Source organism: Oncorhynchus keta, chromosome 9, assembly GCF_023373465.1.
Source record: "Oncorhynchus keta strain PuntledgeMale-10-30-2019 chromosome 9, Oket_V2, whole genome shotgun sequence".
Lineage (NCBI taxonomy): Eukaryota > Metazoa > Chordata > Actinopteri > Salmoniformes > Salmonidae > Oncorhynchus > Oncorhynchus keta.
In genome coordinates this window covers 15255904-15273853 of record NC_068429.1, presented here as the reverse complement: position 1 = coordinate 15273853, position 17950 = coordinate 15255904, and the positions used below count along the sequence as shown (strand labels likewise).

The window sequence follows — 17950 nt, the reverse complement described above, 5'->3', positions numbered from 1 at the left end:
GGAGCGATGGGTAATGATGCTTCGAGGGTGACTGTTGTCGATGTGTGCAGAGGGTCCCTGGTTCGCGTCCGGGTATGGGCGAGGGGACGGTTTAAAATTATACTGTTACACCTAGTTAAATAAAACATTTTTTAAATCCTGAGTTAGTTTGACATTCAGGCCAATTGGGGCATTGTGGGTATTCTCCATATTGCATTAGTCCCATTGGTTGAACTCTTCCCACTGAAACATACTAATAATTATTCCATAGTAGCAGATGTGCTGAGTTTTTCAGACCATTTTTCTGTTCAAGTACAGCTAATGTAACCTACCAAAAGAAAAATGTGTCCATACTGTTCATTTATTTTCTTAGTGTCTCACAGAATTCCTTTTCAAGGTTTGGGTGGTCACTTTGAAAATATGGATTTTGTGTTCACATTTTTGAAGTTATAGCTTATTTCTGACACCCAGGTTTTTAACGGTTTTTATTTTTTAAAGTTTGCTGGTTATTTAGCAACGTCCAAAATCTTCTGGGTCGCATTTTTACTGCAATGCTAGTGGAAACTGAATCAGCTAGTGGTGCATACAAAAGCATAGGGCAAATGAAGGAAAGCAGCTCTTTTATTTCAAAAGCACTGAAGACAAAAACAACTACCTCTGTCATGTACTGAGTAAGGAGACCAACTGACATTTACATTTGTATGCCATTTGGATTTGGGATGGTCAGTCAATGTTTTCACTTTCAATATTAAGAATAGTCTGTTCATAGTCTTGTCAACGATGAGCACTTTTATGTATACTGTGAGGTTAACAGTTTATATTATTTACAGTATAGTGTCCTTAAATGTTGTGAGAATTGGTTTGATACCAAGGCAATTTGACAAACCCTGTCTAATCATATGATACTGAATTTAATTGAAAAATTTGTCAACAGCGATAAACTAAAATTCATACTGATTAAGCCTACATGACTTGCAGCTTGTTTCTAATCACACAGCATACCACATACTGTACATTGGGTCACTCCAGATGCATCATGGTGAAAAATACTGAATGAAATCTGCAATTTGAGGATATCAACATACAAGGCCAATCAAAAGACCTTACATTTGCCAACAGGTTTATCTATGTACAAGTAAGATGAGTTTTTATACAGCTAATTTAAACACTTCTCTAACCATTCCCTCGACTACAGCAGTTGCAACTTCTCTCAAACGCTTAAATAAAACACCTATTCAATTGATATTTGTGAGAGAACAGTTTGTGCACAGTATAAAAAAAATCAAAGGAAAATCTATTTCAAGCAGTAGCGATGTGCCCCAGTCATTACCATAGAGCGATGAACAACACCCATTATAGAGGGAGGGAAATCATTTTCTTTGTTGTGAAATGTTCATTGTCGGTGCATTGTCTGGTTCAATGGAGTGATAAGTAAAAGGGTCGCAAAATGCTTTTCTACCACAGAGGATGTTTTACATATCAGGGTACTGACTTAAAATAACCAACCTGCCGATTATGGCGACAGTGCATATTAGTATTTACACACAAACATAATGCGTCTAACATGCATTTGAAGTCATTTGCACAGACATCTATTTGAACACTTATTTTGCATCGTACTTGTTGACCTAGCGTTCAAGATTTCAATCAAGTTTCAAATGATCCACAATCCGTGTCGTTCCACCCTTTTCCATCTCCTAAATTTATATTGTATGTCGCATGACCGCACAACGGTTCAGTTATGATGGGAATTTGAGAGAATACACTGATTATAGTGTCCGCAATTCAGTAGTGTCAGCCTCTAGGACTGCTCATAGACAAGCAACTGCTCAGCATTTCATTTCTATGCATCTCTATGTAATAGTTGGCTCAAACTCATACAGCATCTGTAATTGGGCCCTGTTCGCTTCGCAGTTTTTAGTTGGTGTTGAACTCAAAAACGTACTTCAACAATTAAAGCTTTGTGCGGCAGGAACACAGAATCAATATTAATTCAAGCTGATGTCAAACATGAGCTGCAGTTATTTAAATCCAATTGAATAAATAAGGTTGACTTCCCCAAGCGTTCTAAAAGACAGTCAGCGTGTCATTAGCAGTTTCTTGTCATTGGCTGCAGCATATTAAACTGATGCTCTGTATCACAGAACATAAATATATAAAAATGGTAACTGCTTAGATCCATGGTCCGTAGACTAGTAGCCTGTGTTCAGTCCCATGTTTTTCAATGTTCATTAGGCTTTGCAATGGAATTTTTAAAAATATGTTTCGCAACAAAATGAACATTTCTTATTGGACAAAGTCCAGGTAGTCCCGCCCTGTTTGTCTACTTTTCCTGTTTGGTGCCTAATGAACCCTGGCCCTTCTTCTTCCCACAGAAAAGTACCTAACTTCCTTCTGTCTCTCAGAGAAATGTCTTGTAAGCACATCGACGGCACTAGCTTCTGCGAAGGCAAACGAGTTTGTGGTTGTTTGAATTGACTCTAATCCTGGAAACCATGATGATGATGATGATGATGAATGATTGACAGCAGCGGCCCACCATTGTCAGCTTCACTAAAAGGCTGAGCAGGAGTCAAGAGGACGAGACAGGTAGCAGACTCCATCACTCACTTAGCAGGGTAACACCACGTTAACAGGCCATCACGGACAACTGTCGTGGGAAGAAAAGAGATACATGTATAGGAGGAGAAACTGTCAAATGTTCATGTAAATCATAATTTGAGAGGATGCGGTACTCACTGTGGGGAGTGTACTCACTGCTAAACCAGCCCGTCGTACAGCGATAGAGCCTGGACGATGGACGGGTCTGCTTTGGAGCCCTCCTGGAATTCCTTCAGGGTCAACAATCCGTCTGCGTTCTGAAAAACGACAAATCCTCACATTTGAATAATACTTTATTACATATTACCAAATGGATAATGGCTGGACTGCTGTTTAATATTTAAACCAGTAGAGGGCACTCTTCGTCAGTCTCAGCATAGTGTATAACAGCCTATTTAATGCACCCTTATACAACCCAATCAGTCAGCGCTGGTCTGGCCCAGTTCCGAATGCCTCTTGAGAGAGTATCTAACTCTCCATTGGGTTTGATAAGGAGTCTCTCTGACAAAAAGCCTCTGGGCTCGGGCTAGCTAGTGCCTCCTTGAGGGGGGCATCAGAGTTTTCCGACCGAAAACAGGCCTTCTATGTGAGTAGTGCCAGCCGCACAGGGCACATGCATCCTACTGAGGAGGCTAGGAAGATACATTGGAGCCGTTGGCCTATCTTTCACATGCATTAGACAGGTGTGTGTGATTGGTTTACTCTACCTTGTCCATCATGGCAAAGATTCGGTCCACTCTTTTCTCTGGTGTGTTTTCTTCCTCAGGCAATTCCACCGTGTTCCCCTTTTTGTGACCAAATGTTACATATAATTTCATTTAACATATGCATGGTAACACAGACAACAGACAACCCCACCCTCACAGGCCCTTGTTTACAGAAAATATCACAAATTGCAGGTCATAACAATTCTATTTTTTTAACAACAGAAGTTAATAACTCTACATTTGCCTCTTTAGCACCATGCATGCAGGACACAGAAAGATCCAGTTTGCAATGTTCATAAATGAAAGCACACATTGACATAATGGCAGAGAGTAAAGTTCCTGCCAACGTAAAGCAATCATTTTTTGCGCTGCTGTAATTCTGGCAAGACATATTCGCTTTTCACAAACAGTAAGAGCCACAGAAGAACAGTGATTGACAGTAGTGGTGTTGGTGAAAAGGACATTTTTTTTTGCAACAATGGTGGATAAAGACATCAAAACCTGATTCGAAAATGAGAAGACCTCTGGACATTCATGAAACCATATGCAAAAAAAGTGCCTTGGGAACCATGGGGGAAAGAGCAAACAATTTGGTACGGGAACTATTTTCATTTGAAATATTTTACGTGGTGTATAGTCGATGTATGAAATAAAAATCGGTCATCTGATGATTGTGATTTCTTGATGATAATGAGATGTTGGAACAGACCGAGCAGCAGTTGATGGCAGTCTGGTAAGAAGAGAGCCCTACACCATTGTGTGTTAAGGGATAGAGGTTTATTTGCAGCTGTCAGAAAGTATGTATATAATTTATAGACTAAGGCTGGGATTCAATCCGATCAGAGGAAGAGCTGTGTTATAGCACGCTTGACATTTTAAAGGTAGTCCTAATTTCCAATTGAGCCGAGGTATGCAGCATTTACCTGAATGCAGTCTCCGCAAATCCGGGAACCTTGCCTTTAAAAGGTGCATAATTGACAAAGTGAGATCGAACTAAATCCAATGAGCAGTTGATCAAGCATAGTTTTTTGTTACAGGATTCGTAGTTAGCTCTGTTCCCCATGGTGCACCATAAGCCCGGAGCGCTGCCCATAGCTGCAAATAAACAAAAAGAGGTCCCTGGTAAATTATGTTGACGTTGTACCCACCGTGGTCCCCTGTACGCGCGGCTGCGCGCAAACAAACAAACACACACACACACACACATAAATGCCTGTTACCTGCATGAAATTACAGAATATTTATTTAAATGCTAAACACTACACGGGACAAGGTATCATCTAAACTGTCTCAAAATGGCTCACTTAAGAGCAACAACCAGACGTTCCCATTGAAATGTTGAAATACTGATTATGATGCTCCGTACCCATCAACTAAATTACGAGAATAGATCAAAACTGAATATTTGATGTTGAGACAACCGAGGAAGAACTTACCACCATCTGGTAAATGGCGTCCACAATATTCAGCATCTCGTCCCGAGTTATGTAACCATCGTTATCCAGGTCGTAAAGCTTGAAGGCCCCTGACATAAACAGCACATGGAGGAAACTTTTTTTTAACCCCGTTTTTTCTCCCCAGTTTCGTGGTTTCCAATTGGTAGTTACAGTCTTGTCTCATCGCTGCAACTCCCGTACAGACTCGGCAAAGGTCGAGAGCCGCGCATCCCCCAAAACACAACCCAGCCAAGCCGCACTGCCTCTTGACACAATTCCCACTTAACCCGGAAGCCAGCCGCACCAATGTGTCAGAGGAAACGCATTGCACCTGGCGACCGTGTACTGCACACGACCCACCACAGGAGTCACTAGTGCGCGATGGGACGAGGACATCCCTGCCGGCCAAACCCTCCCCTAACCGGGACGGCACTGGGCCAATTGTGCGCCGCCCCATGGGTCTCCCGGTCGCGGCTGGCTGCGACAGAGCCTGGACTCAAATCCAGAATCTAGTGGCACAGCAATGCAGTGTCTTAGACCACTGCGCCACTCGGGAGGCCCAGAGGAAACTTGTCATATATTCCTTAGGACTGCTAATATATACAGTAAGGTGACACCTAATTTCACTACGATTGAAATGCATTCTAAAACATCACCTGTTAGCCAATTACTGCATCAACAACTGTCAGCAGTTGATCAACTCCTGCTAATGACCTGAGGCGTGCAGGGGTGGGGGTGTGTGTGACAGTATCAGCATGTGTGAAACAGGGTGTGTGTCAGTATATCTCGACACTGCATACATAGCGTTAATTCCTGTTATCCCTGCCGTTCAGCTACAATGACAGCTGTGACCACATACAGGCGTCTGGGAAGATTAGAGATCACCTTGTTGATGCAGGAGCCAACATGACTAGGTCAAAGGTCAGTGTGAGGAAATGGTAATGCAAAGCAGTGAGAGAATGGGATAGGGAGAGAGAAAGAGAGGGAATTGGTGTGTTATTTTTAATGCTGTGGCTGACTGGGTTTGAAGCTGGGTCGACTGCGCGCCTCAAGACTGTGCTAGCCTGCTGAGCTAAAGCTTAGGCCCTAGGATATTTTCTCCAGGCTTACATCTGAGCTTCTCGTCCAGGGTCCCTCTGGAGGTGACCGACAGGGCCTGGATGAACTCGGCAAACTCAATACGTCCATCCTGCAGAGAAACAGAAGGAAAGAGGGAGATAAAGAGTTAGTACAAGAAAAGTGGAGGGAAGGAGAGAGACCGTGGAGGAAAGAAGTAGGGGAGCCCAGGGTGCACCCCCCCCAAAAAAACACAATGAAATGCTTTACCCCCAACTATGGTAAAGCATGTTTGAAAGAGGGAAGAAGGATATAGAGAGAAGAACATGAAAGTGATAGACGCATAACCAAAGAAACAGTCACAGCCAGACAGTAGAAAATAATCGACCAGACACAGAAACAGGCTATTTTCTCCACAGAAGAGTGAGAGAGACCAACCATTCAATCTAATCTCACAATCTCTCGGAAAGAACTAAAGTCTGGCTTCTCAATGGAAATGACTGCAGACTGAGAGGACACTTAAAGCAAGCAAAAAAAATGTAAGCCATTTAGCAAACGCTTTTATCCAAAGAGACTTAGTCTTGCGTGCATACAGCATTTACTTTTGGGTGGTCCCAGGAATCAAACCCATAATGCAAGCGGCATGCTCAACCAACTGTGCTACAGAGGACCAGTACCTTAGCCATGACATAAACATTTCAGTTATGCAAAGGAACCCAATCCAAGCATTTTATAAGGGATATTAAGTGATGTCCTTTCATACACTAAGCCAGTAAGGTTGTTATTTGGTTTACTGTTGTCCTAGTTTCTAAGAAAATAGTGAACATAAATGCGTTCCGCAGGCAGCCTGTTACCTTGTTCTCGTCAAACACATTGAAAACGAAGCTGGCGAACTTGGTGGGGTCACCGAAGGGGAAGAATTGCTTGTAGATCTTCTGGAAGCCAGCTGAATCCAACTGACCACTAGGACAGTCCTTAATAAAACCCTTATACCTGGGGGTGGATGGAGGGAGAAATGAGGAAAGGAAGAAGAGGGGAGGGAGGAGAGAAAAGAGAGAGGTGGTGAGCGGTGAGACAATGATATCCCTACCGGCCAAACCCTCCCTAACCAGGACGACGCTAGGCCAATTGTGCGTCGCCCCATGGACCTCCCGGTCGCGGCCGGCTGCGACAGAGCCTGGGCTGGAACCCAGAGTCTCTGGTGGCACAGCTAGCACTGCGAGGCCCACCCACCACCATATTTTAACCGTAGGTATGAGGTACTTTTCTGCATAAGCTTCTATTTTTCAACGCCAAACCCACCACTGGTGTGCTTGGCCAAAGAGCTTTATGTTCATGTCACCCTTGCACTGGTTCTAAGCCAAGTGCCAATGCCGTTGATCAAACTCCCGGCGCTCTTACCTTACTGCTACTCAAACAAAACTACCCATAGCTTTGAGAATGACCAGTCTTTCATCCAAAACCACACTGTTCAGTTCTTTTACTTTCCCACACTGTATCTGAACGAGGAAGAGATGAGGGAGTGACACTGCTCCCACACAAGGGTGTAAGCAGTAGGCTCACTAGTGGATGACAGCGACAGCCCCTGTTTTATTACCGTTTGATGTGTTGTTTGCTTACTCGGCAGACAGAACGATCCCCTGGCATTGTGATTTGTAATCTCTCGCTCGGCTCTATTCATGTCAGCTAGCTAGCACTGTAAACGCTTTGGGTGAGATTCTTCTTCCAGCACCGACTTCACAGCACGGGGTGATGCAAAATCACTTCAAAGACAAGCGAGGCAAAATAGGGATCGGCAGGGTATTGTGGTTGGTGGCGGGCAGAGAAGTTTGTGTGTGGGTGTGTTGTCTCTTTCCAATGGCTTCCTCTCATAGTATGATCTGTGAGCTGAGATAGAAGCTCTCGTAGGCCTTTTTGCAGCTATAGACAGAGACAAACACATTTCAGTCTAGCCCAACTCACAAAGATATGACTGGGGACGGGGGCATGACTTGGGATGGGGCATGACTGGGGACGGGGGCATTACTTGGGATGGGGCATGACTGGGGACGGGGCATGACTGGGGAATGGGCATGACTGGGGACGGGGCATGACTGGGGACGGGGCATGACTGGGGACGGGGCATGACTGGGGACGGGGCATGACTGGGACGGGGGTATGACTGGGGATGGGGGCATGACTGGGGATGGGGGCATGACTGGGGTTGGGGCATGACTGGGGATTGGGCATGACTGGGGACGGGGCATGACTGGGGATGGGGCATGACTGGGGATTGGGCAGGACTGGGGACGGGGCAGGACTGGGGACAGGGTATGAGCATCAGAGTAAAAGCTGTGAGAGGTCATTTTCTCCCTCCTCCTTCTGACTGCTCTTCCTTCTTTGAGTCTACATGTCATGTCGTTCAGTAACATGTCAACAGCTCTCCATCTGTGGTGTGTACGGGGAGCCACAAGAGGGGGAGCCACGAAACTTGGCACAGAAAGGTTATGAGGTCAAAATAACCTAGCACTGGTCTGAAGTGATGCGTTGTGACAGAAACGTCCTTTGTTTTGATTGGCTATGTCGAACATAAATGTTTAGCTGCTTTTGCGACACCACATCTCTTATATTCTGCTCTTATGGCCAGTTTCAACGCATTGCAGGTGTCTGTAAACTTCACTCAATACTCGTTGATATTTTTACTCATTTATGTTGTCCTACGGCCAATCGTGCATGTTTTATTTTTTTTAAACAGTGAGTTCTGCCTAAATATAGTAATGAATCTGGCGACCGGCAAAACGGGTAACCAATCGGAAGCTGGCCGCAACATCAGAACACGGCACCACCTTCGTAACCCCAGAGACTAGCCAGAGGTTATAATGACTATGAGGATATACCAACAGGGTTGTATACGGCTACCAAGGCAGCAGCTTCTCAGGGTGTGGACCTCTGGCTACAGGCTGAGGGCCAGGCTAGCGAGGTTATGTCTAGTGGTGGTGCCAGCAAAGTCTCAGGCAGGAGAGCTGTGCCACTGGGCTCTGTTGTGGTACCTGGCCCACGTACATATGTGTGTGGCCTGACACCTCAGCCAACACACTGAGTCTGGGCACAGAGCCTGGCCAGCCCACCACCATTCCTCAGAGGATGGCCAATGATAGATTGTTTTCATCAAGCCCTTTTCACTAGGCTTCACAGTGTTCTTTCGAAACACGGCATCCATTTTGTGCCCGAGCGCTCACCACACTTTATAGTGGAGGAGAAAGCAGTGATTTCGCAGGCAGGGGATAGTTATAGGGCATTGCTACTACATTACTGTGACAGGCCAGGTATGAAATGTAGAAAGGACACCCATTGTTTTGCGATGTCACAGGATCTTTACCAACCACCTCAATTTAACGTTTCATTCGAAGGACGGTGTCTGTCCAAATTCAACTCGAGGCATCAGCTACAATACTTTGAAAGCTGTAACGCCTTACAAAGAGCCTTCTATTTCAAGATGTGGTTATGAAAGCCCGGTGATGCATTGGGTGTCCATGGTAAAATCAACAAAACAGAGAGTGCCACTAAGTTCTGGTGCCGACTATAATGCCAACTGACTCACCACCTACAGCTGTTGTGCCCTTGAGCAAGGCACTTAACCCCTAACCTGCTCCAGGGGTGCATTGCAGCTTTGCAGTTGAACCTGAGGTTTTCACAGATGTATTGCATTGTTGTTGACTGACGGTCCACAAGTATAATGAAGCATTTGCAATACGGGGTTGACTTAGTTGTTAGCTGAGACAATAAGAGGAACTTACCATTGTTGTACCTCTTTTTCTGTGACTGCAGACAGAAAACAGAGAAAAGGAGATTGTTAGAAGAAAAACAATTGACATAAAGACAACACACAAGACCGACAGGAGGTTTTCACTGGTGGCTGCTTCATATGTTATTCAGTCGCTGAAATAACTTACATCTGCTGGGAATGAAATGTTATGTGTAACCCTGCTCATCTTAATAATTTAAAGATAATATATAAACATAAAAAGACAAAATAAAAGGTAGAGAATGTATGAATAATTAAACCCCCCTATGGAGTGATTTTAGTGCCAACAGAAAGTCTATTTCTTAACACAAATTCAAAATGAAGAAATTCAGATTCGATTTCTGGTGCAACTAATATAACTCCATACATCTCTATACCATCCTGGTTTACCTTAGCTGTGTTTTCCCCCCTATAAGAACGAACATCAATACATCATAAATGTTAACACCATGTGCACTGTTAACAAGTGTATATTCTGTTATTATTATGTTATTACTCCAGATATCCAGATATCATATGCACCAATTGTATTTATCAGGAGTCAACTGCATTTGTTAAAACATAGGTATTTTCTGACAAACTAATAGTTCCTGACAAATGGCGAAGCAACAGCACCACAAGTCCACTATTTGGATGGGCTTGCACGGGCCTCCATCACCATTCATTTGACAGCACAGGCAGCTGTCACGCCCTGACCATAGAGAGCTTTTATTTTCTATGTTGGTTAGGTTGGGGTGTGATTTAAGGGTGGGTTATCTAGGTGAATTATATTTCTATGTTGGCCTAGTATGGTTTCCAATCAGAGGCAGCTGTTTATCGTTGTCTCTGATTGGGGATCATATTTAGGTAGCCATTTTCCCATTGTGCTTTGTGGGATCTTGTCTATGTATAGTTGCCTGTGAGCATTATATTAGCGTTACGTTTCGTTTGTTCGTTTTGTTGTTTTGTTCTTTAAAGTTTTCTATTCCAAAATAAAGGATGGAAACATACCACGCTGCATCTTGGTCCACTTCTTATAATGATAATGACAGAAGATCCCACCACAAACGGACCAAACAGTGTGGCCAGGAGGAGAAGACATCCTGGACTTGGGAGGAGATAATGGCAGGAGACGAAAGCCTTCCATGGAAGCAGACACAGGAGGATCAACGGCGACTCCGAAGTTCACGACCACGACGGAAGCCCCAGAGGCAGCCCCCCCAAAAAAATTTGGGGTGGGGCACATGGGTTGGTCGACGGAGCCGAGGGGCGAGTCTGAGAGCAAAGAGGAATATTGGGATAGACTGAGCAAGGAGTATTGTGAGATAGTTGAGGGGAGTGATGAGGTAGAGTGGATGTTTTGGTGTCTGGAGCAAGACAGTCGCAGTGAGGAGCGTGGGACCAGTTTTGCGGAGATACGCAATGTGTCTTCAGTGCGCATCCACAGCCCGGTGCGTTCTGTGCCAGCTCCTCGCACTTACCGTGCGAAAGTGAGCATCCATCCAGGACAGGTTGTGTCGGCTCAGCGCTCCTGGTCTCCAGTACGTCTCCTTGGTCCAGGATATCCTGTGCCTGCTCTATGCACTGTGTCTTCAGTGCGCATCCACAGCCCGGTGCGTTCTGTGCCAGCTCCCCACACTTGCCGGGCTAAAGTGAGCATCCAACCAGGACGCGATGTGCCAGCTCTACGCTCCAGACGTCCAGTGCGCCTCCACGGCCCAGTATATCCTGCGTCGGCCATACGTACTGTGTCTCCAGTGCGCCTCCACAGTCTAGTACATCCTGTGCCTCCTCCCCGCACTCGCCCTGAGGTGCGTGTCATCAGCCCGGTGCCACCTGTATCGGTCCCACACATCAGGCCTTCAGTGCACCTCCACAGTCCAGAGCTTCCAGCGACGGTCCAGAGCCTCCTGAGACGGTCCGCGGTCCAGGGCCTCCAGCGGGGGTTCTCAGGCAGGAGCCTCCTGTGAGGGTTCCCAGTCCGGAGCCTCCGGCGACAATCTACGGTCTGTAGTCCCCGGAGAAGAACCACGGTCCGGAGTCCCTGGCGGCGATCTACGGTCCGGAGTCCCCGGAGACGATCTACGGTCCGGAGTCCCCCGGCGACGATCTACTGTCCAGTTCCTCTGGCGACGATCCACAATCCTGTTCTTCCGGCAACGAACCACGGTCCAGTTCCTCCGATGACGTGTCCACAAGCGGAGTGGGTACTTCGCCCTGCACCGAAGCTGCCCCCGACGGTAGATGCCCACCCGGACCCTCCCCTAATTGGGTCAGGTTTTGCTGCCGGAGTCCACACTTTTGGGGGTACTGTCACACCCTGACCATAGAGAGCTTTTATTCTCTATGTTGGTTAAGTCGGGTGTGATTTAAGGTTGGGTTATCTAGGGGAATTATATTTCTATGTTGGCCTAGTATGGTTCCCAATCAGAGGCAGCTGTTTATCGTTGTCTCTGATTGAGGATCATATTTAGGTAGCCATTTTCCCATTGTGCTTTGTGGGATCTTGTCTATGTATAGTTGCCTGTGAGCATTATATTAGCGTTACGTTTCGTTTGTTCATTTTGTTATTTTGTTCTTTAAAGTTTTCTATTCCAAAATAAAGGATGGAAACATACCACGCTGCATCTTGGTCCACTTCTTATAACGATCGTGACAGCAGCTTAGTGATGAAATCAACTTAATGGGCTGCCTCTGTTCTTCAGAAAGAGACAGATGCCAGTTTGCATAGCATCAGAGTGTTTAAAACTCAAGAGAGATATTGAGACAGCACTTGAGCTAATAGTGGATCAAGAACAGTGGAACAGGAACTTCATTGCCCCCTCCCCAAAAAAACAGCCCCCTCCCCCAAAAAACAGAAACCCACTGCCATTGGATACACTACAGTTCAAATGTGAACATTTCTGACATGATTTAATAGAGATCTACCTTAAAATAACAGATCTCCATACTCCCTCATTTCCTTTACTCAGTCGTACGGGTGGAAGAAAAAAAACATCCAACTTCATTAAATAAAATCTACTACCTTGGGTCCGGGGAAAAAAAGCCTCGTGGGCTCTCGGAAGCAATTCATCTCCATGGAAACCAGAGAACATATGCATACCAGGGGGAACAAAAGGTAGAGCTGTAGTAGACAATAAGAAATATTCTGACTGTGAGTGAGTGCAGAACGTATATGAGTGAGAGAGAGTATTGAGTTATTAGCCTGCAATTGGTGGCAGCAGTGGGATGTTATGCTGTTGTTAAACAATACTCACTGTTTATGGTCAAATATATATATATATTCTACCTGCAACCAAAAAGGGTTCTTCAAAGGGTTCTCCTATGGGAACAGCCAAAGAACCCTTTTAGGTTCTAAATAGCTCCTTTTTTCCCTAAGAGTGTAGGAGGAGGAGAGTACTGGGAGGAGGAAAGTAGGGGGAGGAGGAAGGGAAGAGGACAGTAGGGGGAAACAAAGAAAGAGGGAGGCTTTAAAAGGAGAAAATATAGCGAAGGGCAGAGCAATAAGAAATAAGATGAGCTGCAGTCATGCTGAAAAGAAGAAGAGGACAGAGTGGAAGAGAGTAGGGAGAGGAAGCAACAACAAAGAGGCAGACAGAGAAAAAGGGAAGAACAAAGGAAGAGCTAGATGGAAAGGGGAGAAGGGGAGTTAGAAGCAGGAAGGAGGACTAGACCTAGAGTGTGCATAGTGCAGAGCTATCGGAAGCTTTGTGGATGAGTGTGTGCACGTGCGCATGGTATAGTGAGTTTGACTGTTGCTTGTGCTGATGGATTGAGGCAATATGATCCTTTGAGCCAATGTGTGTGACTGTGTGTGTGCAGTATGGAGAGAGTGTGTGTACTGTGTGTGTGCAGTATGGAGAGAATGTGTGTACTGTGTGTGTGCAGTATGGAGAGAGTGTGTATACTGTGTGTGTGCAGTATGGAGAGAATGTGTGTACTGTGTGTGTGCAGTATGGAGAGAATGTGTGTACTGTGTGTGTGCAGTATGGAGAGAGTGTGTGTACTGTGTGTGTGCAGTATGGAGAGTGTGTGTACTGTGTGTGTGCAGTATGGAGAGTGTGTGTACTGTGTGTGTGCAGTATGGAGAGAGTGTGTGTACTGTGTGTGTGCAGTATGGAGAGAGTGTGTGTACTGTGTGTGTGCAGTATGGAGAGAATGTGTGTACTGTGTGTGTGCAGTATGGAGAGTGTGTGTACTGTGTGTGTGCAGTATGGAGAGAGTGTGTGTACTGTGTGTGTGTGTGGGTGGGCGTGTTTATGGCTTTAGCGGAGGCTGGCTCTTATAGCTATGCCAATGAGAACCTAATTATACCCTTACATTTCTCAAGGAAAAACAATTACAGGGTCAAAAGAAACAGAGCAGAAAACAGGAGAAGCTTATCTGACAACAGCAAGATCATGCAAGACTGCAAAAAAGGGCTTTATAAATACATTTGACTGATTTCAACAAGTCAACCAACTAAATCAGCTAACTCAAAACGCATTTACGCCAGCCCCCTAAGTTATCACCAGTAACACTGCACATTGATTTGGTACTGACCTGTATATAGAGTATATTCTCATGTGGTTTTATTTCTTGTGTGTTTTTATTATTACTGCATTGACCAATAAAACCTGATTTGATTATTTGTATCTTGTCTTCTTACCTTTGATATTTAGTACGGCATTGTTGGGAAAGAGCTTGCAAGTAAGCATTTCACTGTACACCTGTTGTGATTACACCTGTTGTATCCTGTGTACTTGACAAATACATGTTGGTTTTATCTGATTGATTTGTCATGTCTCAGTGGACTAAATCAGTGTTTCCCAGACTCGGTCCTGGGGCACTCTCGTTGGTGCACCATTAGTTTTCTGCCCCAGCACTTACTACGCAGCTGACTCAAATAACCAACTCATCATCAAGCTTTGATGATTTGAATCAGCTGTGTAGTGCTAGAGCAAAAACTAAAACGTGCACCCAGGGGGGACCCAAGGAACTGAGTTTGGGAAACCCTAGACTAAATTACCTCAGTGAGAGATGTGTAGTAAACAAAAGCTGCTTTCTCGTCATTCCTTTTTGCATGCCCAGCACTTTCCTCCTCAGGACTGAATAGACTTCCATGACAAATTCACTCTCCAGAGTACATGAGAGCCATCTTAAGTGCTTCTCGTCATATCGCTATCACCCTGTATTAAAACTGAAACATTGACTGTGGTGAATGCTGATTGCTGAGGCAATGAGACTAAATGGAAGTGATCTCCCTGCGATGAAGTTGCATTCAGAACCAAAGAGTGATGTCTCAACCGCACCCTCTACCCGACAGCACTTTAGGTTGGCACACATACTGCTATAATTAGGAAACGCGAGACCCCGTGTGAGAGCATGAAATTAGCCCGTTTGACATGCTCACTTCCCTTCTCAATGGGGGGCGTCTTCATCCACACATACACACACACACACACTAGTTCAGACGCTACACCTCACCATGAAAGATGTCTCTTGCCATTACACACATTCAAACACAGGAACATAATCTTCTGATTTATTTCTGTGAAATCTCTTCTGAATTCTAACTAGCTAACAAATTATCAAGGCTTAGCAGAGAAGCTTAAATATGCACTATGCAGATATGATGACAATAATATATTTGATTTAAAAAGCATTTTTCATAACAACAACGATTATGGTGACATCCTTACCGCCCAATGTATTACTATTGTCAGGTGAAATTGTTGCATACAGCACCTTTAAAGATGCACTATGAAGAAATCGCACCGTCATATCCTGGTTCCTAAAATTAGAATAATTTGCCTAATTTCAGTTTATGTGACAAAACAAGGAAGTATAGTGAAGAGCAGGGATCATCAACTAGATTCAGCTGCGGGAAATATTTTGTCTTGAGCAAATGGTCGGGGGGCCGGAACATAATTACAAATAATTTGTAGACTGCAAATGAAGCGCAAGAAGCCCAAACAGATATAATAATTATATATATATATAATAAAACATAATAATTTCAAACCTTACTTACATTTGTTTATGATCATGTGTCTTTCTATTATTCGTGGAAATACATGGGAACAGATTTGCCAAATTAAAATCACTTGACGCTGATTTCCTAGTGATTTTAACATGTTTTATATCCAACAATGAAAATTGAACTCATCTCTGGACCTCGAAACTGGTTCCACTGCATTTTTTCATTTTCCCCCTTTAATCAGGGACTGATTTGGATCTGGGACACCAAGTGTGTGCTATTAATTGGGGCGGCAGGTAGCCTACTGGTTAGAGCGTTGGATTAGCATTGAATCCCCGAGCTGACAAGGTTAAAAAAAATCTGTTGTTCTGCCCCTGAACAAGTTAACCCACTGTTCCTAGGCTGTCATTGAAAATAAGAATTTGTTGTTAACTGACTTGCCTAGTTAAACAAAGACAAAAAAATATCAGGTAGAACAGAAAACTAGCAGGCTCTGGACCTCGTAGGTTAAGAGTTGAATAACCCTGCTGTAGAGAATGATTGTATCTAAACAGCTCTTTAATAATGGGAAGCATAGAAATAGCGCACATATGCCAGATATACTGCTTCTTAGACTTGCTTGCAATGAGAATGACAGATCTATAACACACATTTCTGAATGAATTTGGTCAGGTCACCCAAAAAGTTACATATTGCAGCTTTAAATATTGTGTTTTTTCAGAAGATACAAAAGAAGGTAGCTTTTGAGAATTTCAGCCATCTCATTGAGTGTTCTTGACCAGAGAAACAGTGAGACATAACAGACATGGTAGTCGGCTTTTATCGTTAAACGCAAGAGTTTACCTTCACTCCGTGGGGGTGTTCCTCGAGGTCTGGTTCAACCTTTGACCCTGCTAAAGGTCAGAGTTGATCTCTGTTAGTATGGTGGTGAGTGATAAACAAGCCACACACACTACTGTAGGGGAAAGCATTCCGCTCTCACCATGTAGACATATCTATAGCCTGTAAAGGTTTCTCAAAAGGACAGATACAGCTATTTAGTTATTGCTTTACTTGATTACATTTGAGCCTACTCTGATTTAGTGCAGCACATTATTTGGTCAACATTGTTCTAAAGCGTGGCTTCATAATCTTCATTAGAAGTATTGCATCAAGCGCTAAGCGGATTTCGAGTGACTACTGCGTCTCCAACGTGTATTAGCACACCTGAGGGAAAGCCATTCAATCTGAGAGGAAGATGTACTACAATAGTTGCTGTGTCCATATCTTCAAACCGCATTACCAAATGGCTATCACCTTCCAAAGGCTGGACAACCAATTTACAACAGTGTAATAAACTGAAATACTTTTCAGATATTCAATATATATTATTTAATGAGTCTCTCTTTAGTTGGGGATTTGAGATTTGCTCGTTAACATCTTAATGTCCAAATGTGTAGTATGGCAGGAATAGCTGAAAAGTTTACATTGCAAAGACAGTTGCATAATTGTCTCCCACCATAGGATCGCCATTACAAATGTGTCTTTCTTTCTATTTATTTGGCTTTTGCATACAATTAATCACTATCCAAGACTTGGACAAAGCACCTTACCTGATGATCACTTGGCTGTCTCTCAACAACAGTGTGCTGATAGCCAGTTTTAAAGTCAAGTATCGCAACCAATGGGTAAGTCATGTCATTTTACCTAAGGCTCTATTGTAAAATGCTAGATTAATTTCAAGGCATCCTCTTCTGTAGCAATCAAATGTTAATGTTTTTTTAAGGTTGGGCCATCAAAGACAGCACAGAACAGTGGCGGTTGGAGTGTAAGTCGCTCTGGATAAGAGCGTCTGCTAAATGACTTAAATGTAAATGTAAATGAGAGGGAATGAGAAAGTCTAAAAATAAATTAGTGTTAAAAAAGAAAACGGTCTGCTATATCAAGACAGACTTGCAGAAAAGAAAGGAAAGGGATAAATGAAAAGAGTCTAACCTAAAGATATAGAAAGAGAGTGCTATACTTACAGTAGGTTTTCCTGGTCAGCTCCTCCACCATTTCAGGCTTTAGTTTGCTGTTGGACTTCCCCATAGCTCAAGCATATGCCTTTAAGCCTTTCTCCACGTGCTTTAAAAGACTCCCAGTTCTGCCACCTTCATTACCATTTAAAAAATATATATATATATATAATCAAAAAATACTTCTTAAAGTCTTGCTCTTCAAGTAGCAGACTTAAAATTAAGTGGAATTATAGAAAAAAAAGGGAAACAACGATCAGGAAAAGGCAAAGAATACTATGAAAGAGCAGCAGTTAGTCTCTCCTCTCGGCATAGCAGGATGAGTCTGGAGAGAGGAGGGCTGTAGCCTGTAAACCACTCAGCCGTGTTACTCCTGCTTCCTGCAATCCTGGATTGCTGCTGCTGGAACACCCTACTGGGAATAGGGTGGAAGAGAGGAGGGAGTGTGTGAG

The 17950-nt window shown here is 44.0% G+C and overlaps 1 protein-coding gene across 4 annotated transcripts; it reads right to left on the bottom strand.

The window, feature by feature from the left end:
• Window positions 1-584: 584 nt before the first annotated feature.
• ncs1a (neuronal calcium sensor 1a) lies at window positions 585-17950 on the bottom strand. 4 transcript variants are annotated; one of them, XM_035775533.2, is made up of 9 exons: window positions 17508-17943; window positions 9556-9580; window positions 6634-6772; window positions 5834-5912; window positions 4724-4812; window positions 4436-4456; window positions 3288-3365; window positions 2719-2837; window positions 585-2629 (listed from the first exon to the last, which is right to left on the bottom strand). In XM_035775533.2, the coding sequence occupies exons 1-8, from the start codon at window positions 17569-17571 to the stop codon at window positions 2739-2741; spliced, it is 594 nt and encodes a 197-aa protein (XP_035631426.1). In that variant the 5' UTR covers window positions 17572-17943; the 3' UTR covers window positions 585-2629; window positions 2719-2738. The 4 variants fall into 4 exon arrangements, with proteins under 4 accessions (XP_035631426.1, XP_035631430.1, XP_035631429.1 ...); XM_035775537.2 differs by lacking the exon at window positions 17508-17943 and adding an exon at window positions 12161-12242; XM_035775536.2 differs by lacking the exon at window positions 4436-4456.